The sequence below is a fragment of the Grus americana genome, chromosome 3 (assembly GCF_028858705.1).
Source record: "Grus americana isolate bGruAme1 chromosome 3, bGruAme1.mat, whole genome shotgun sequence".
Lineage (NCBI taxonomy): Eukaryota > Metazoa > Chordata > Aves > Gruiformes > Gruidae > Grus > Grus americana.
In genome coordinates, this window is record NC_072854.1 from 124156991 (window position 1) to 124178376 (window position 21386).

The 21386-nt window shown below is 37.4% G+C and overlaps 1 protein-coding gene across 1 annotated transcript; it reads left to right on the forward strand.

The window, feature by feature from the left end:
* Positions 1–2282: 2282 nt before the first annotated feature.
* On the forward strand, positions 2283–20954 carry PNPT1 (polyribonucleotide nucleotidyltransferase 1). Its single transcript, XM_054821810.1, has 29 exons — positions 2283–2491; positions 3243–3303; positions 3601–3675; positions 4498–4603; positions 5410–5459; positions 5958–6021; positions 6109–6156; positions 6865–6978; positions 7247–7433; positions 7934–7985; positions 8299–8356; positions 8513–8609; positions 8703–8805; positions 10049–10119; positions 11555–11591; positions 12352–12418; positions 12513–12602; positions 12732–12785; positions 12891–12997; positions 13671–13742; positions 13835–13898; positions 15470–15553; positions 16042–16125; positions 18137–18243; positions 18332–18387; positions 18936–19014; positions 19450–19497; positions 19839–19997; positions 20757–20954. The coding sequence occupies exons 1-28, from the start codon at positions 2307–2309 to the stop codon at positions 19992–19994; spliced, it is 2376 nt and encodes a 791-aa protein (XP_054677785.1). The 5' UTR covers positions 2283–2306; the 3' UTR covers positions 19995–19997; positions 20757–20954.
* Positions 20955–21386: the final 432 nt, after the last annotated feature.

A 21386-nucleotide genomic window follows, 5' to 3' on the forward strand; every position in this document is an offset into this window, starting at 1 on the left:
GTCAGAGTTTCTTTTACACAGAAATTATTGAGACAAAGTGTCAGACATTTGGAGCTAGTGCAAAAGTGTTTGTTGTATGCTGGTTACTGTTAACAGCAAAAGTGCTCAAGAAAAACACATTTCATGCTAATTCTGTGTGGTTTTGTCCTTTGTGGTGTATGGACAGTGCCTTAGATCTTCACTTCCAGATCACTTCTGTCATCCTTACGTATTCCTCTACACCTTTGTGATGATTCTTTCTAAAATTCTGCAACATAAGTCTGTTCATCCTCAACATATATTTATCGCTTTGTGTTCATTCTCCATGAAATGCCACCCCGCTGTCTCCTCTTGTCACTTGTATCATGTAATTCTCTGCTTTATGTTGGCTTCCCCAGTTGAATTTAAGCTTTAAAATCCCTAAGTAACCACCTTCTGTGCTTAACAGAAGACAAGATTTGTGTTTCTTGTGTCTCTTATATTATATAAATGCCTCCAACCACTCCTTTATCACTCTTACAAAACAAAATACATTTTTATAGCAGTATAAAGCTTTGAACAGTTATTTGCTATGAGCTAGAGAATAGCAATTTTAATGAGTAATAATGACATAAAAATCTTTCCAAACAACCCTCTGTTTGTCAGCAGCAAAGCCAATGTGAATTCAGGCAAACATGGTGAACATTCTTGCTTTGCCACCAAATATATTTTTGTACCAAATAAAACTGCACCAGTGAATTCTGAATCTGGATAAAGTTAAGGGTCCTTTTGCCCAGGCCAAATCCTAAGTTTCTGGATCGCTCATCTCATTTCTTTTCTGTGTCTTGCCAAAAAGATAAGAAACATGTTGGCATAGAAGAAAAATTATTACTTGGACTGTTCTCCCAGCCAATGAATCTGTTTTCTATAAATGTAGCTTTAACAAAAAAATCCAGTTAAGTAAACAGAAAAGACTGGTAAGCAACAAGCAATATCAGAATAGCATTAGAACCAAGCTAGTAATAAATGGCACTATTTTTTTATTAAATATTCTCCAAATTTAAATTGTTAGCTCCAGATGACAGATGAGTTCAGGATGAAGCGTGACAGTTTGTATTAATTCAATCCTGCATAGATCTCACTCTTGGGGGGGATCAGATCTCCATGATCACATTACTATTCATTCATGCTCACAGACTTTAATAATAAATTAATTACTAATCTCTTTTGCATTATACAACTGAGCAATAATCTGTCTGAGGAATAATTAATGTATGAACAAAACCACTGCCCCATAAGTGTAACATTTTGTTGCACTCTGAGCACGTAACAGCACAACAAATATTTTAACTGGCAAGCCTTTGTGATAAGCAGTAACAACTGTTGTAACCCTCCTCTTGCACTTTGAAAAAATATTTTGACATTCCTGGCTTAAAAGAGTGCTAAGGATCACTATTCCTGCCTTACCGAGGAATGGCGTGATGAAGTGACCCCTTCAGTTACTCAAGATGAGCGTGACCTTGAAGTCTGGCGTCAGTCTCTCAACGCTGTTGCCATGCTCCAATTGCCAGACCCTGCTATGGGATCAATGGTTAACACAGCTTTAAGATTAATTACTAAAAAGATTCAGGGGGCTTAATTACAATTCTTTACTTTGAAATGCGGGGCTGTTTTAGTTTTGAAAACAAGAGGCACAGAACAAGGTCTTTGGGGCAACAGAGTTCCAAATATATGTATTTTCTGTGCTCCTAAAGGAAGGGCCCTGAATTTTTGACTTGACTGTGTAACATAACTTTCCCACACCAGGCCTCGCAGCTGCTGTCGCTCACTGAAGGCGGTGGCTGCTCAGGCCGGGGCAGCCAGAGCTTCACCAGTGCCGAGGTGCCACAAAGTCTTCTGAGGCGCCAACGGCGGGAGGGAGGTGACAGCCTTGGTGCAGGTGTCCTCTCCCTCTGTCTGGGCCCTCGTTTGGGCTGGTGGCCCCCAAATTTTAGTCTGAGTTGGCTCCAAAGCCGTCTCGTACCTAGGGGCCACCGCGGAGCTTTTTCTGTCATTTTTTACCTCAGGCTTCTCGGCAGAGCCCCGCTGAGGGGCCCGGAGCCGCCTCATTCGCGCGCTCTGCGCTGCCTGACCCTCTTCAGCCGCCGTAGCCGGGGGGGCGGGGCGCCTCCGCCAGGGGGCGCGGGGGTGCAGCGACGCCCTCACGCTGCAGAATCGAAACTAAACCGCCGGTACGGGAGCCAATCCGCCTCCAGCTTACTGCACGGCAGCCCGCCCCCCGCCGCTTCTAGGAGCCAATCAGGTGGCGGCTGCCGTTGGGGGGTTGCTTCTTCCTACCCACCGGCGCGATGGCGGCCGCCGCCACGAGCTGTCGCCGCGCCGCGCTCGGCGGTTTGGCTGTTGGCGGCGGGACAGCGGCGCGATGGCGGCGGCTGCTGCTGCCGGACGGCTGCTTACTGCGGCCTGCGCTCGCCCGCGGCGCTGCGGCGGAGCCCGGGCCCTGCCGGACGGTGACGGTGGACGTGGGGGGCAGGTGAGGGGCTCTCCGCGCCCTGAGGAGCGGGGGGACACGGACACACCCGCTCCGGTGCTCCCCACCCCCGCTCCTTGAGCCCGGGCTGCGGCGCTGGCTGAGGTGCGGCTTTCGGTACCGGCTCTGGGCAGGGGGCCGGCAGACCCCTCGGCCCCCGGAGTGAATGGAGAGCGCTGTCTGGGGCGGTGGGTTAAACGGACGTGAGGAGAAACCGCCACAGACGCGCGTACGCACTGTTCCTCGCTCACAGCGGGAGAAGAGCAGGCGTATTTCCTTCCCTTTCCCCTACGGAAGGGAGAATATTCTGCAGCTGCGGTGGGAAAAGGTGTTTTGTGGGTGTGCAAGCAGCTCCCCTTCTCTTGTGAGGGCACAGCAGGCGTGTACTTGCGCTTTCTAGTGGTAACGCTCTAAACCCCGACTCGAACAGGTGAGTGATTGATCTAACAGTGCGAGCAAAGCGTTTTGCCTCTGAGCCCTGGGTGTCCCTGTAGGCGAGTGACGTTCTGATGTGGCTGCAAGCCTTGGCTTCAAGGTGAAAGCAGCAGGACATCTGAGGCAAAAGCACATTAAACTCAAGGAGATTTGGTCACTTTTGGTCCAAGAGTTTCAGTTTCCATATCTCATGAGGGGGTTTATGTCTAATGGGAAGCGTAGCCTGCAATCTGTACGGTTGGTGGTGTAGATGAATGCAGAAGTTACTGCAAAAATGATTTGAATTCACTATAAGTAACAGATTATTTCTTTCTGATAGAAAGATGGAATTGTCTTCTGGAAAACTTGCTAGGTTTGCTGATGGATCTGCTGTTGTTCAGGTAAAAAAAAAAAGTTTGTGCAACGTCAGCATTTCTGGATCTGAACAGCCATTGTCAGGACATCAGAGCCTATTCAAAGGATCTAGAGCCTCAAGTGGCAATTTAATCCCTAATGAATGTACAGCTGTATTTTGTAGGAAAAAAATGTGTTTGAAAGCAAAAATAATGGTGTGAAGCCTGGATTTATGTAGTTGTTTTCTGCAAAGAATATTCTGGAGGTTTAGTTTTTGAATAAGTTTAGGACTTAGTATTTTGGTTGCAGGTAATTTCAATTATTTTTTTTTTTCCTTAATCCAGCTAGGTGACACAGCGGTAATGGTCACAGCAGTCAGTAAAACTAAGCCTTCTGCATCTCAGTTTATGCCATTAGTGGTAAGTACTAATGACAAAATTAGTTTCGTGATCATCAGTGGTAGCCTTAGCAATAGTAATCATTAAATAGTGGAGTTGAAGATGCTGGAGGGGGGAATGAGGAATGAAGTGGCAGACTACAGACCTGGGACTTCAGAATAAGCATAAATAATAATATCACTTTAGTGATAAAATGACTAGACCTATGGGTGAGGGATGAGCAGTGGATGTTGTCTGCCTTGACTTTAGCAAGACTTTCCACAACAGCCTTGTGAACTTTGTCTGCCGCAACATCCACATTCAGATGTTGTATTTTAGATGTGTGGAAAACCGGTTGGATCATAAGGCTCAAAGTGTTGTGGTTATTAAGGGTTAATGATTCATGTTCTACCTTGAGGCTGAATCATAGCAAGTTCCTCAGGAGTCTGTCCTGGGTCACAGCTTGCTTCATACTTGTCTCAGTGACCTCAAATTCCTGCTCATCACGTCTGTAGATGATGCCAAACTGGGGGGTGCAGATGATATGCTAAAGCAGGGCTGCCGACTGGAGGAATGGGCTGACAGGAACTTTATGAAATTCTGTAAGGACAAACAGAAAGTCAGCTAGTGCCCTGCAACAGTTCAGGGTGGGGACTGGCTGGCTGGGCAGTCCATATATGATATAGAATGGGAGGGCATCAAGACAGAGCCTTGAGTAATGTCATCTGAATTCAGAGTTGACCTTACTCTGAGCAGGAAATTAGACTAGAGACCTTCTGAGGTGTCCCTTCTAACCTAAACAACTGTGTGGTTCTGAAATCAGTAATCTCTTGTCTTTAGGAATCCCCATTTTGTTTTTAAAAGGTTGACTATCGTCAGAAAGCTGCTGCAGCAGGAAGAATTCCTACAAACTACCTAAGAAGAGAACTTGGTTCCACTGATAAAGAAATCCTTACAAGCAGAGTAATAGGTAGGCTGAAACATCCTATTTACAATGTATTTTAACTATTCTGTAATATCATCGTGAGTAAAAATATAGTAATTTATAATTGCTGTTTGCAGAGTTGATTGTTTCTGCAGTAATGTCAGAAGAAAACAAACTTGTAGTTTCTAGTTCTTAAAACAGTGTATCAGCTGGGCTTGTGTGCATATTCCTTTTTATATAAGCCTGGATCTTGAGAAATCTTGTTGTCACCTTTGTTGATATTATTGTATCTAAGATCTCATCCTAACTGCAGAGATATTACCTCTGTAGTTGCATTGTCTCTCTAGACAGGTGGAGGAGACAACAGAGCTAAAATGAAATATGAAGAGGCAGACTTACTGATTGGCATATACTCATATACTCTCTCTCTTGATCCTGCTTGAAAAGTCATCTCTATCATGGCTATCTCCATTCATGAATAAGATAATACCTTGAAATTCAACATTTGTATAAAACTGATGTCGAATACATCAGTGTCTTAAGACAGCAATGAAAAGAAGAGGAAGCAGCCTATAAGACCTGGAGTGTTACACAGTCCTGTACACTTGAGACAGAAATAAAATTAAAAGGAAATCTACGCATCATGGAAGTAATGCAACGTTTTGAATGTACATGCTTTTGTTGCTTTTTGATGCTAAATTTTTTCCTGGGTTCTCTGCCTTTTCTTTTTTGTTTGTTTGGGTCTTTCATTTAAACAATTTGGCAGTTTCTTGTGGGGTTATTACAAGACAAACTGAATACTAACTACTGAAAACCAAGTACTACTTAAACTTTGACTATTTCTTTTGCAGATCGGTCAATCAGACCACTCTTTCCAGTAGGCTACTTTTATGATACACAGGTAGGTCACGCTCGCTGTCCTTAACTATAGCTACCTTTGGATGTACCCAAGTTTTCCATTCCAATGAAAATTTCACATGATATAGGCACTATTTTAAGACAAGTAGTTTTCATTAGCATCCAGGAAGGGTTTACACTTTGAAAAATGGTCTAATAGTGTAATGCTGCCCTTTAGCTTGTCATCTCCTTGTCTTAAAGTATTTTTATTACATGCTAGTTTCCAAATTTTGTTGCAGAGGTACAGGAACAATATTCAAATATCCTCTGTACAACAGAGGGAGGAAAAGGCTAATGGTATATCTTATATGACATGATACGATATTATACATTGGTGGTTTTTTCATTAGGTTTCTAGTTTAAGTACCTGAACAAATTTTCATTTACAGAATAAGCTTGTATAAATATGTGGAATGTTTTGGTTTGTTGTCCTTAGCTTTGTATTGACAGCTAATAAAAATGTATAGGTCCAAATTATTCATTGTCTTTTATCTTATGCCAGATCCTTTGTAATCTTTTAGCAGTAGATGGTATCAATGATCCTGATGTTCTGGCAATTAATGGAGGTAAGAGGACTGTTAAAAATTACTGCTTGTGTGTGATTTGGTGTGATAGATTTTTTTCTAATACAGTTTTTTATCTCTTCATTCTAGCTTCTGCAGCACTTGCATTATCTGATATCCCATGGAATGGTCCTATTGGTAAGTAAATATTTTGAAATGATGGATGATTTGAACATAATGGAAGACTTAGACCATAATTCATGCTTTCTTTTCTAACAAGAATCTAAATCTAAAGTCCACTAACTTTTGTTTCAAGTATTGAAACTAATTTGACAATGGATAATATTATTGCACTTCAAAGCACTATATTTCCTGGACTAAATATACTTCTGGAAGGATTTACAGTCCAGAAATAGTATAGTATAGAGACCAGTAATTTTTTTCTTTAGAGAAACTTAGTCTTGAAAAGCATTGTTTAGAAAATAGCTGGATAAGAATATTTTTTCTCCAGGAACTTAAAAAGAGCTTTATTTCATTGTGGATATTTTTGGGGAAGAGAAATGATCTAGCCAAGAACAAATATTTAGCTATATTTTCCTTTCACCTGTCTTTTTTCTAGAAATCTCATGCTCTAATGATGAAAAAAAAAAACCCAATAGACTTACAGCCTTGTGTATAATGCTGCTTGGCATCATATGCCCTACCCAGTAATACTACCCAAAAGACAGTCAAGAATAGATAATTTTGCCTTACATATTTGTTCTTAATATGTATCTAACATGCTACTATTTTAAAATGAATCCATAGCTTTAATTATTGTTTTAGATGTATAATTTTCAAAGTAAAATAATGCCTTAAAGAACTTCCTTATTATAATAATAATAATTTTCTGGAGTTTCTTTGTAGGTGCAGTAAGGGTAGGACTGGTGGATGGAGAAACTATTATCAATCCAACTCGGAAACAGATGTCGTCTAGTGCTTTAAATTTAGTTGTTGCTGGAGCTCCACAAAGCCAAGTTGGTAAGTAGGTTAATTATTAATATCTGTTGAGTGTTTGAAAATCAAGTAGGTGCCTCTTTGCAGATATTTTCTTAATCTTTGAAACTTGAATTTTTACACAATAGTAGGAGTAAACAACAGTGATAGCTTAGGTTACTTTTGATTAGGTAAATTCCATCATATTTATGCAGTTTAATGTTAATCTGTATTTCCTCAGTTGAGTTAGATTGCTATTGAAAATAAATAAAATCAAATAGTAATTACTTAATTTTTAACTTTCCGTTGATAGTTATGTTGGAAGCAACTGCTGAGAATATATTGCAACAAGACTTCTGTCATGCCATCAAAGTAGGGGTGAAGCATACCCAGCAAATAATTCAGGGAATTCAACAGCTAGTGAAAGAACGAGGTGTTGTCAAGAGAACTGTTCAGAAGTTATTTATTGCTCCTGAAGAGATTGTGGAATGTGCAAATAAGTAAGTTCAGAACACCTAATTTTGATCTAAAGTCTGTTAAGTGACTCAAAATTCTTGTTTAACAATTATTTATCTTTAGGAGCTCTGATCAGATAGTTTGGGGGTTTTGTTTAACAAAATAGCATGTTTTGAGCATTCAGAATTACTTGTGTTTCCCATAGAAATTTAGGAACGTGGTCTTTCAGCTCTCTTCTTTTACATGTAGTAAGGAGGACAGGGCAAACCAAATACCTTGAAAACCCAGTGAAAGTATTGTTAATAGGCCATTCTTGTGGAATGGCGACGAGAGTCTGGATGTTGGCCTGCGTGAGCCTTGCTGTGGATGTGGTAACTAATTCCAGAGAGGTGGCAGGAGGGATGGCTGGAGCTAGTAATGTTTATAAATGTCAGTCTGGTGCTTTCATACTGCTAATGAAAACAAATGTTTAGTCCTCAAGAAACTAATTATATAAGTGTTTTTTAAGCTGCTTTGTCAAAAATTCTTTCTTTTCTTCCAAAAGACTTGCTTTTAACAAGATCTATGCAGTGTTCACAGATTCCAGCCATGATAAAGTAAGTAATCAATTCAAATGTGATGTAATTCTTTTTTAATTAATATCATAATGAAACTGTAGTAAGAACTAGTTTCTTCACAGCTAATGTTAATAAAACCTCTTCTTCTCCTCTGCATATATTTGCAATATAAATTGTTCTGTAAATTCTTTTCTACCATAATATTTGTTTGCAGTACATTATTGATCTTTGAATTTGTGTGACAATCCTATTCCTTATTCCTTGAATTTTACAGAATTAAAAACCCAACAAGCCAAACCTCTTTTGTTATTCTGCCCTGTAGAGTTAACTGGTTGCAAATCCTGTGTTGTAGATTTCTAGAGATGAAGCAATTAACAAAATAAGGCTTGAAACAGAAGAACAGCTGAAAGGTATTATTTTCTGCTTTCTTAATATTTAAAGAATGCTTAAATGGAGCTAGCACTATTTAAGAGTTACGGCGTGCTCTTTGTTGGCCAAACTATTTTACTAAAAGTTCTATAAAATTCATTTTCCAACTTCAGATGCAATTTCTTTTTTATACCCAGAAAAATTTCCAGAGGCTGAGCCTTATGAAATCATGGAATCTTTCAATGTGGTTTCAAAGGATATTTTTAGAAATCTTGTTCTGAATGAGTATAGAAGGTGAGTACATCAAACTCCTGGGTAATATTTCTGACAACTTTATATCCAATACTATAGTTTCATTGATCTCATAATTTCTGCTTGTAACTTTAGGTGTGATGGGAGAGATTTGACTTCCCTCAGGGATATTAAATGCGAAGTGAACATGTTTAAAATGCTTCACGGATCAGCCTTATTTCAGAGAGGTCAAACACAGGTAGTATATTTAAACATCAGAAATTGTAAATTAATTTATCAAAAGCTGAAAGATCTGTATCTTTCATTTAAATGCAAAGTTTCCTTTTTCTTCACCTTCAAATAGTAACAACTAGAAAACAGTTTAGATTTAATCAAAATATATCTGAGTCCATTAAGACAGTAGACAAAGCTTGGCTTCTTGCTACATGAACAGTACAGATGTTGGGATAACATTCCAAGCATATGTGCCCAGAAAGAGTCTGGTAAGCATTACTATGTCTTCAGACTCTGTGAAGAATGTCTAGTAACCAAAGTTAGAAGCTGTAAGGGTTCTCCTTGTTCAATTCAGGGTGACAGATTTGGGGCATTTTTGGTTGAGTGGGGTTAAGAAAGCTTTCCAATTCAGGATGGCTTAAAGTTGAAATTGCTTCTTAATAAGATGAGTCCAAAATCATATCTTTTTCATCTCTCTACGTAGACTTTCATGTTAGATATCTGTTGAAACAAAAACTTTTAATGTAAAATATAATCCTGTTCATTTTTAGAAAAATGGGTGACTCGGTTAATGGGTCATTGGTATGTAGAGTGGTGCTAAATTGTGCATGTCATGAGAAGCCTTTTAAAAGGAACTTCATATGTAACCTGGACTAAATAGGGAAATTTTAGGGGGGAAAAAAAATCACACTGATGAGATGGGTTTTTTTCCTCGTTTGCCAAAAGTGTTGCATGTTGGCTGGATTGAATTAAGATTGTACTTGAAATTTGATCTCCTATATTTTTATAGCTCATTTTCCTAGAAGACTCTCAGCCATTGATCTGACTTATTACAGGGTACACGGGTAGTTGCAAACAATTATTTACTCCTCAGTGTTGTCCTCTTTTATCCTGCTAAAAATAACACATGCCGCAAGTCCATGTGATAAACAGGCTTGCTCTTTTGCATGCCATTGTGACTGTATCTGACCCTGGCTCTTAAATGGAGTAGTTTGGTTTCTTGGTGAACAAACTGTTCTAGGCTCCTACCAGGTTAAGAAGCGTTAAATTAGTATTTTTAAATGTGATGGCTTGTAAGATTATACAGTCTTTACAGATTATGAATAAGTTTGTGTGATGAAGGAAGAAAAAAAGTTTGCAGAAGTGGTAGGCGATGGCATCGTATTTGTTGCTGAAATCGTTCTTTTTGATTCTTCATAACCAGTAAAAGTTGTGAAACATGAAAGTGTTTAAGAGCAGTTTATGTACCCTCTGTTGTTTTATTCTAGGTTCTCTGTACAGTTACATTTGACTCTATAGAATCAAGTGTAAAATCAGACCTTATTTCAACAGCAGTGAGGTATGTGTATCTTTTGGTGTTTGGTCAGTGGTAATAAAAAGAGGGTGAGCATTTATTTAAGCACATTTGATAAAAGTTCCATGAACTTTGATGTATATTCATTAGGACTGAAAACTGGGCAAAATTAGATTTTGAAGTGGCCTGTTTGCAAGAAATCTTGGCAGTTGTTTTTTGTTAAGGTGACATTGATTCCATAGACGCACACTGGAAATTGGAGAGTATTACAGTAACATCCAGTCTGGTTTTGAGAGAAAGAAAATAGTGAATTACTCTTGAATCTGTAAAACTGTGTCCATATATCATCTCTTTAAAACAATTGATTAAAGTTGATTCTCTCTCTGTTCCATGTATTCATTATCACTCTTGGAACTTGATTTGTATTCTACTCGTTTAATCTGTTTCTCACAAGTTTTGAAGTTTTGCTCAATAGGTTGGATACATGTAGCCCATGAAGTGTTGTTCTGTTTGTCAAGTTTGGTTCAAATAGAAAAAAAATTAAAAAGCAGATAATTGGGGGAGGTGTTTCTCCCAACTGAATCAGCCTATCTAAATATTCTCATTTTGTCTCAAAATAAAAATGTTCAGAGGGCAAATATATTTGTGTTCCTTTTTTAATGGAGTAAGGAAAATTTAACTTAGGACATAGCAAGCAAGTACTTGCGCTGTTAACATTTTATTGCTGAGGGTTAACTTGTTGAGGAGGGGAAACTCCTTCCCTTAAAGCTGCAGTTCAGTGATCTCATCCCACCAGCTTCTACATTTTAGTGTGTCAGCTTTGCTTCAGTTAAATTTTTTGGCCTAGAGGTGTTTGTCCATATTCTGTAATTTTGGTATTCTTGGAAATTAGTTTCTGTTAAATAATGAGTTTTAATTTATTAGGTCGCTTCATGAATGAGAGGTTGCCTCTTTATGAAACTACGTGCAAGTCTTGACTCGATGCAATTTTCTTTATAGATTAGCTTTTTTGTGTTTGTTGCGAAGAGTCAAGTCTTGTGGTACTTTGGTAACTTTTTTCAGCACACTATTTAATTGAGCTATTTTGTGATTACAGAGATTTTCAATTTTCCTGAGTGCTGACATTTCTACTGCAATGTGTACAGTAGGATGCTGATGTTCTTGACATTTGATTTTTTTTTTCTCTCTTCCTTCAGTGAAAGACACCAAAACCAGCATAAAGAACTGATAGGGCCTATTCTATTCTAAACAGCTAGGGAAACTATTTTAATGATTAACACATGAGGGTTTTTTCTTTGTAGACTATGCTTTTTAATTTGATAGAAAACTTTAGGAAAAATGTAGGTGATCAGCAAATCTATTGATTCATTGTTTTTACTGGGTCTATTTGTAAGCATAACTGCATATAATCTTACATATTAAATATTGTATTTAAGACATGTTTGCTCTTTTTTGACATGGTCTTGTTTTTAATTAATAGTGGAATAAAAGATAAAAACTTCATGCTGCATTATGAGGTGAGAGTTTTACTGTGTCACAGATTTCTGCATGATTTACAGAAGGGCTTCATGTCTTGCTTTTAAATTTGAAATTGATCATTTCCAAGGATATAAATTATCTCTAGATTCACTAAAACTTATTAATTCTAATTCATATGTGAATTTATACCACAGTTTATGAGCAAAAGTGCTGCTTTCCTAAAAAGCACTAGATAATTTGTAAATTGCCATTTTATACAGCCCTTTTAATATCTTACATTAAGTTATCTCCTTAAGAATGGGTTATTACTGAAAGCAGGATTAACTTGCTCCATTATTTTCAGTAAACTCTATTAATATGTTCAGCTGACGTACTACACCAATAGTAGTGTGTAGTATATAGTTTACATCTTGGATCTGTCTCAGCCTTTGGAACTTGCCCAAAGTATTGCGTCCGGGCAACAGGCATATCTTGTTTCATTATCTGTACGACAGAAACAAGATTTCTGATATGTTGTTTGACAAGTTTAATTGGAGTAAGCTTGTTGTGTTGTTTTTCAAGTATCTTGCAACTGCTTTATTCTCTTTTGTTCTGTGCAAGTAAAACATTTACTAAACACTACCTAAACTGGTCCTGGTTTGCAAACGACGTGACTGATAGAAGTCATGTGGTAGTTTGATTTTTTTCATTTGTTTTTACCTTTCAATGCACCAAAACTTCAAAGATATTTTTTAAGTTTTAAAAAAGAAAAAAAAACCCGCTAGTTAATTTTCTGTATACACATTTTTTACTTCATAGTTTCCACCTTACGCAACTAATGAGATCGGCAAAGTTACTGGTATGAACAGAAGAGAACTTGGACATGGTAAGTTCAGACTAGACAAGTCCCATGCTGTAAGTTTTAATATTTTATCTGATTGTTTTTATTTATGGATCACTTTTTCTTTTCTTTTACACAGGTGCACTGGCAGAAAGAGCTTTGAAACCAATTATTCCTCAGGATTTCCCATTCACAATACGAGTTACTTCTGAAGTCTTAGAGTCAAATGGTATTAGGATTTTCTTATTTTTAACTTGGTGCTAGAGACTGAGTTTGATTCTTAAAAAAGCTCATTTTGTTTCAGGTACTCCTAACCAATGTTTAATCCTTTCTTTTTCCCTGTATTCTAACTCTGTAGGGTCCTCTTCAATGGCCTCTGCCTGCGGTGGAAGTCTGGCGTTAATGGATGCAGGTACAAAAGACGACATTTACAAAGATAAACTACGTATGATGATGTGTTGTAGGATTTGGGAATGACCAAAGGTTATAAAAATGTATTTTTACTTACCACTAATAGGAGTTCCAGTATCAAATGCAGTGGCAGGTGTAGCAATAGGTCTCATCACCAAATGCAATCTAGAAAAAGGAGACATTGAGGACTATCGTTTGCTGACAGACATTCTGGTGAGTTTCTAGCACTTGTTTTTATTGCTGCTTAATTCAGTAAAATACCCTCTATGGCCGCCTTTTGTAACGTTTTACCCAGTTAATTCTGGAACATACACTACTAGAAATAGTGAATAGTTTCACCTTCTCTGTTTTGTCTTCCAAACTCCTCCCTGATTTCAAAAAATCTCTATGAAATGTCCAGTCATGTTTCTTAGGTTTTCGTAATTACTCAGCTATTTCTTTTAAGGTCTTGTAAGCTCTCTTTCCAATGAATTTTGTCTTTTCTCTTGGGAGAAAGAGATTGATAATTCTTGAATACTTTAATTTACTGAAAAACACAATATATCAGATGGAGAATGAGCACTTAGCAAAGTTGCTAGGGTGGGAAAAATGCATATTATCATCCTGCTGCTGCTTCTTCCTGTGGCAGCCACTGATAGTGCAAAATCAACTGTGGATCTGTTGCTCAGAAACTAGTCCACAAAAGCTCTTAATTTCTAAGGCGGGAAAGGAACAGTTTTAATCCTGAACAGCAGAATAAGGCTGAAGAAAAACACAAGTCTCAGAATTCCAAGTCTGCAGAATTACTTTGTCTCTTATTGAAACAGAGAACGTACTTTTAGTGTAATGAGACTTAACACTGGGACAGAGTTACTCCAACTTGCTTGCTTTCTGTCTACGCTGGTAGGGAATTGAAGATTACTATGGTGATATGGATTTCAAGATGGCTGGTACTAATAAAGGAATAACTGCCTTGCAGGTATTGTAACATTAAATCTTCCTAAAATGGAACTCTGAGATTGTATCTAAAAAAGCTTTCTGTACATACTGATGTAACTCTTTTCTGATTAGGTTGATCTAAAACTGCCAGGAATACCAATAAAAATTGTAATGGAAGCTATTCAGCAAGCTACAGGTAGGTCCATGTTTATATTTGCACCCATTTTATGATATTAAATGATAAATTGTATTACCTTCTAAGTTTTATGTAACTAAATAATGAATTATTAAATTTTTTAATTCTTATTTTGAAGAAAGCAGCTTTTTTCCACAAAACTGGTCTAGTTTGGGTGTCGTCTGTTATGCTTCAATACAGGCCCTTTGTACAAAATAAATAGCTTTTTGTGTCAGAGGAGAGGATCCAATCTCCAAAAAGCCAGGCCCTTTCCATTACACTTAAGTTTCATATTATTGTACATAGTGTCAGTGAAAGCATCTTCTGCTCCTGGAGGTTACTTTTTATTAAAACAGAACAAAAATGGTGTGATACTAAGTCACCAGTTTAGTACAATGGGTAACTTGTTTTGAAAAATTGCTATAAAATTAGTGGCATAGCAAAGTGGGGAGGGAACTTACACAAAAGAGCAACATCAGGGTAGAGGAATACCTTAGGAAATATTTACATGCAGTACTTTGGATTTGACTGATGCAAGTTTAATATTACTAAGCCATGCCAGTTTATAAAATTTTTGTCATACTGTATTAAAACCATATGTGGTGAGTTGGGGGGGAAAAAGGTTTGCTCTTTGCTGTGCAATAAATCAGCAAAAAGGGTTGTTAAAAATAAGCTCCAAAGTAATTTAGAAGGAGCTTCAGACCAATTTTTAAATGTCTCTTGAGCAGTGAGTTCTTAGAACTTAAGTAAAAGTCTGTGTCATCTCAGGGAGTTCGTGGTTAAGATCTCTAGCCCATGAATAAAACAGGTAGTAAAGGCTGAAGTGCAGCTTTGTGCACTGAAACTCTGGATTGCTTTTGACTGGTGAAAGTTGGGAGAGGGAGGTGGTGTCTGTTGCTAGTTAAATACGTAAAGTGTTACCATAACACCAAAGTGGATTTGGACTAACACACAAACATGACTTTTTTAAAATCCAACAGAATAATGTTATAAAAAGAACAGCAAACTATTTCTCATTTACTATTGGAATTTACTGCTGTCTGTATTCTGACATGGACAACTAAAATATTCTCGAGCCGTATGAAAAACTGAAGCTACAAGGTTTAATAAGGATTTAACTAGTTGTAAGAGAAAACTTTCAACTTGATTGTAATAGCAAGATTTTAGTAAGAAAACCCTTACTAAAATGTAAGAACTAGTAATTCCTACTCAACGGTGTATCACCTCAAGCAGCTCAGCTGAAGGTCCAAGCCAGTGTATCATAACTTAGTAATCAAAGATACACCCTGTTGCTCTTATCAGCACCCTGATTTATTTAAACAGTACACCGAAACAGGACTGTATGTAATGTTCTGGGCTGCATAAAATCAATAAATGTGCTGAAGGCATAGGGTTTGTATATGCAGAGCAGGCTGTGTTACTGCAACCTGAAATGTGTGAAGTTACCATGATACATTGTCAAGCTAGGCAGGAGGCAGATTTTATGAATGGATGTTTATCTACTTTAAAATAAACTTATGCAGTTTTGTTATAATCTTACACAAAACTCTTTATTTTTCCTTCCTTCTTTCTCCTCCTTGCCCCGCCCCCAGCTGCAAAGAGGGAGATTTTACAAATTATGAACCAAACGCTGGCAAAACCCAGACCTAACAGGAAAGAAAGTGGACCAGTTGTAGGTAATGTTAGTTGCATGTTGATAAGAATGCAGATCTTATATAATTATCTTTTTAACGATAAGCTGCTGCGTAAAACAGCTTTTTTAAATGAATGTTTGTTGTATATTTCTGCCCCTGGCTCTTGGGGTTATTTTTTTTCTTTGGGTTTTTTGAGATGAATTTTTGGGTTTTATTGCCATGAGGGGCAGCACTGTACTATTTCAGCATACACAAGAAAACAGAATTAAACTGAAGTTATGTGAAACTCTCACAAAATCAGAATGGATCTAGATGTCAGTATTGGCATGGCTTAAGGTAATTTACACTCATCAAAGTATTTCTAGTCTGTTTTCATTTATTTCAATTCATAAATGTATGATTTGCTGAACATGGATGTAATTACAAGTAGCTTTAGAAGATTAAAATCTGAATGAATGTGACTGATTTTTGTGATAGCTTTCAAGGTTATTATATTTAGCATTTCAAAGTATTTTTAAATGCTCTTTCAGAAACCATCCACGTTCCATTATCAAAAAGATTAAGATTCGTTGGTCCTGGGGCCTATAACTTGAAAAAACTTCAAGCACAGACTGGTAAGACATTCTTGCTTCCTGTGATAATTTATCCTAATGTGTTATTAGCTTCTCTTCTCTATGTGAAAATTACTAGCGTGGAGTTCTAATTAGTGAATCTTGGTAGCACAGGTATGACAAGCACAGCTATTGCTGAATCTTAATGCTATCTGTCTTTATGCCCTTTCAGAAACTGTAAGTAGCTAAATGTAAACTTCCCAAATTGTTCTATAGACCACCTCCAAAGAACTGGCATTTGTGCTTCAGCAGCAACGACCTGAATAAGTAGATAGGAAGAACCATTCAGAGAAAAGGGTCCTCTTTCATTTGTGCTTTATGCTGCAGACTGCAAAACAGTATTTGCCTTTGTTTTCAGACTTGTATGTTGAGCTGTTCCAATGCTCAGTACAAACTGAGCCTGTATTGTATCTTTAAGAGATGCGTGTGGTTTGAAGAGCTAGGTGAAGCTCACTTCAGTGACACTTAGTTGTGTAGGTTCTCTCTGTAAAAGCGTTTGCAGTTTGTCTTGCGGCAGGACTTCCCAGAAGTTTGGTGCACATGTGATGGTGGTTTTTCAGGGCTTACAGAAGAGGCAATTAAAGATCATCTAGGGACAGTGTTGCAGATAACTTTGAAAGATGTGAAGTCGAGCAAGTCTGATCATGAATATGCTGAAGTGTAGATCAAATCTATGCAGCTTCTCTTCCTACAAACTAAAGTGTTTTTGCTGTGGTTAGGAGGGGACATTGAGCTCTTTCCTACAGTGCTCACTGACAGTTTTCCTAGGATTCTGGGAAGAGCTTGTATACACTCTTAACATGCTGGGATATGTTAGCAGTCCAACCTGCTATCACATTGCCAGAGCAACCTGTACTGAGGCATAAACTAGTAGTGAGAGCGTGACAAGTTTCCTGACCTTGTTATATTTCTTGGAATAAATTAATTATAAATTAATTTTATTTGTTTACACAGTTTTTTGTCCTGCCTGACCTTAAATGCCAAATTCAAAGATGATGCCTTTTTCACTACCATTTCATAAATAGGGCAATTGATGCTTTGTTTGAGATAAATGCAGACTGACGGAGGTAATTTAGAATTAGGCCTATAGCTTGACGCTGTGGTTGCCCTCAGGAACTAGTGAACGGAATTTGTAAAGTGTTAAGTATTTCTGAGAGGCTACACCATTAAAAGTGTTTCTTCAAACAAATCAAAGCGGTGAAACTAGACATAGCCCACCCTTACCATATCTCCAACATGATGAAGGTAACAGTCAACCAATAGTCAGCCGTGATGGCGGAGGTGAGTTTCTGCTGTGATTGCTATTAAATAAATCAGATTTCTTTTATAAGCACTTATTTGTAAATGTAAATTCTTTCCTTTATTACTTAATATAGTAAAACTTCTTCACGTGTTCCCTGCTTTTAGAAAGCCACAAATTAAAAAAGGCTGATGTCTGTAGTGTATCAAGTGGATGTTCTGCTTCAGCTGCTTTGGACTTGAAACTCTTTTAATGCTCTAGCTAGCTTGATTGGGGTGGAGAAGAGGAGAAAAAAAACCTTCTCTTTGGTTGCCAACCTATGCAGTCTTTGGCCAGAAAACTAGTCTAGAGGTGCAAAGAATTCTACTGTGCAATCTTACTATGATCTGGCTCTGAAATACTTTAATTTCCATCAGCTATTAATGAAAGCTATAGTTTTATTATTAAAAATATTTATGAAATTCATTCATAGAAGCTGAGATTTATTCATAAAACCAAAATTCATTCAAGACTTTTTTCCTGTTGTAAAAGAATTATAATAGTAATTTTGCAAATGTGAACGGTCCCACACAGAGTACAAGGTTTCCTTTCAGTTGCATGTAAAGCTGTCTGATGCTTAAAGAAGATTATTTGAAATGATTAGGACTCTGAGAACTTAGAGAGTCTGTGCAAAATCATTTTGCTCTATGCAAGTCTTCACTGAATGCAACTTTTCTGCTTGCTGAAACGATAGTGACGTTCACCTAAATCCTCTCATTAAATTCTGTTTCTAAGGTGTAACTGTAAGTCAGCTGGATGAAGAGACATATTCTGTGTTTGCCCCCACACCTGGTGCCATGCATGAAGCAAGAGAATTTATCCGTGAAATCTGCAAAGATGACGTAAGGACAGGCATTTGTTGTTAGCTTTTTCAGTTTGCGTTTTGTGAATTCATGTCTTACTGTTTTTGGTTTTTTTTCCCCCCTACAGCAGGAAGTTAATTTGGAATTTGGTGCAGTTTATACAGCCACAATAACTGAAATAAGGTATGAAAAGTGCTCTGGAATTGAAGTAGAAATTAGTAGCAATTTACACAGCTATATTCCTGATACCTAAATATGATGTAAAATAATTGATTTTTAAGGATGCCAAACTTAGGCTAGTGACGCTGGCACCTGCATCATTCCTGATTTTATTTTTCTGTTGAAAATATTATTCTGTTTCGTAATAAGACTGTTTATTTTTGCTGTTTGTTTAGTTATTAGACTATCTCTACAAATTATAAAACTTAAGGCCTTCTTTTCATCTCTGTATCCGAGAGAGATGGTAGGAATTCGCTTTTTGATTTTTTGCAAGACAAATACTGGATTGAAATGACATGCACTTTTTGGATGGTACTTATTACTGAAAAAATAAGTCATTTTCCACTTCCACTTAAGGTAAGATGAGTGAGCATGTTATGGTTGATAAAGGGAGGAGTAAAATCTTGTTTATGAAAAGTTTACTAATGCTTGCTTTGGGGTCAATATGCAGAGTAAAAGACATAGATTTCTCTCAATGTATTTTGAAAGAACTGTGCTGTTTTCTATTGCAGAGATTCTGGAGTGATGGTAAAATTGTATCCAAACATGACACCAGTGTTACTTCATAATTCACAACTTGATCAAAGAAAGGTAATAGGTGCTTAAACAAGTATAAACTAGACACTTGTATCTGTTTTTAATTGATTCTCACTAAATGTAGTCTGCATTAGCTGTAGCACACATACTGTTGTTCTCCAGTCCATTTTCATGTTAAAAGCTGTGTTTGATCAGCAGCACCTTTTTGTTTAACCTCTGCATGCCCTGTACCTAAAGCTGCAAAGGATCTACCTGTACACCTGCTACAATCCAACTGTTTATGCTTTTATGTACATCGCCAAGTTCTTTAGATGTGCAATACCCTTTTCTATGTAACATTTAGAAACCTGTTGTTTGTAAGGTGGTGTTGAGCCACTATGATTGTCTGAAGTGTAGCATGAGGAATCCCTAAAAGAAAGTACTTTTATAACTAACCTTACAAAATGAATCACACTGAATTTTTTTTTTCTGAAAAACACTGTGTTCTAGATTAAGCATCCTAGTGCCCTAGGATTAGAAGTTGGACAAGAAATTCAGGTAACTTTTTTTTAACTCTAAAATGCTAATTGCTGTTCATATTTTAGAATTTGAGTGCATTCTTAATTTTGTGTTTATTAAGAAAATATTTTGCCATATCAGATTCCCTTTCTGTGCTGGTTAAAGGCCTGATCATTTTGAATTAGATGTATTTAGTGTCATACTCTTGCTATCTAGGCACCACATTAATTTGACAGAGCAATATAGGCTAAACAGTGCCTGTTTATGGCTTTTTCTAACATCAAATTGGAAAAAAACAAACAAAACACCACCTTTTAAGGAAAATACTATTTCCAGCTCTGTAAGTTGGTTGGTCTTAAAGTGTTTTGTTTTCTTAACAGGTTAAATACTTTGGGCGTGATCCAACTGATGGTAGAATGAGGCTTTCACGTAAAATTCTGCAGTCACCAGCCACAACCGTACTTAAAACCCTAACTGACAAAAACAGTATTGTCCTGGGAGGCACCGTTCCACAATCATCCTCTTCATCCCAGTGACAGGTAAGGCCATAGGAACAACTTAAGATGGCTCAGTACTGCACTTCCTTTACAACTATTGTAAAGAATTCTATCAGTCTGGTTTTTATATCGTACAGTTACCCTTCAGTGGTCTGCAAATACTGCTTGCCAGTTATGTTGCAGCATGTCGTAAGTTAGCAACTGCCCTTTTATGTGCTGCAGTTGTAAAGATACTGTAAAATTGGTTCAAATGCCTTGACGGTTTCAGGTGTCCTAGACAGCCCACTTTCTCCAGAACAAACTTATTTGTTAATCTACATCTCTGTAAGCATTCCCTCTTCTCCACCTTGCCACCATTTTTTTTAAAGACAAAAAACCCCAGCAGAGTAAGGGAAGAGAAGTAAAAATAAGCTGCTTTCTTGAAAGTTTTGAGTCAATTAGTGGAGACTTGTCAGTCAATCTCAGTCAATTAATGGAACGCCCAAAGCTCTTCCCTCGAGCTAGTTTCCCAGCATATGTTTGCCAATAGACTTATGCCTAAACTTTTCCCCGAATTGTTGCCTATGGTTTTTTTCCTTAGGAGGGGAAAGGTGTCTGATCATAAAGTCAAGAGCAGTTATTGGCAAATGGAAATGCAATGAACCAATGATAAAGTCAGGCAATCTATGGCAATCTAGGAATGATCCACAACACTAGAAGAAATTAAAAGTCACTGAAGAGTGGGGTTTTTTTAAGAAATGTTTTTGAATTTCATGCCTTGATACAATTAGTTGGTTACAGAGTATTTTCTCTCTCTTTCAGGAAAAAAGGTGTGATAGTTCATGGGAATACAAGCGACCTTTGCTAGAATCTGTAGATGTCTTCGCAAGAATCTGCAGGTGGATGGTAGTGAATCATATTTTTAAAATAGACACTATTTATGCTTAAAGGTGATGTAGAACTTCAAAGTCTTCAAAATTATTAAAAACTCTTTTTTAAAATAAAACCAGAAACAACCAATGCTCTTATCTTGTGTTGCGAGGGTGAGATGAGCATCTAAGAACATGGAATTGTATAGACTGAAGAGCAGGTTACGTTTCAGTGCTTGAGATTCCTCTCACTATCGTCTCAAAATAAAAATGTAAAGATGCGAACCAAGTATTCAACAATTCTTTCCTGGGAGAAGGAAATTACCTGACCCTCAATGCAAGGCAGAATTATCCTGTATACTTGGTTGAGAGGCACACACAGCCAAAGTTTTTTTTACTGGCTTTTCAGTGTGCAAGATTGAAATGTTGAGTAAAAGATAAAGACTTAGAAGTATCACCTTTAACATGATTGACACTGTTTCAGATACATACATCAATAACTTTTACAGGGTTCAGACTTGCTAAAATATCTGAGCAGAAGGGGGATGAAACAAAGAACCTGGCTGAAACATCATCATTTATT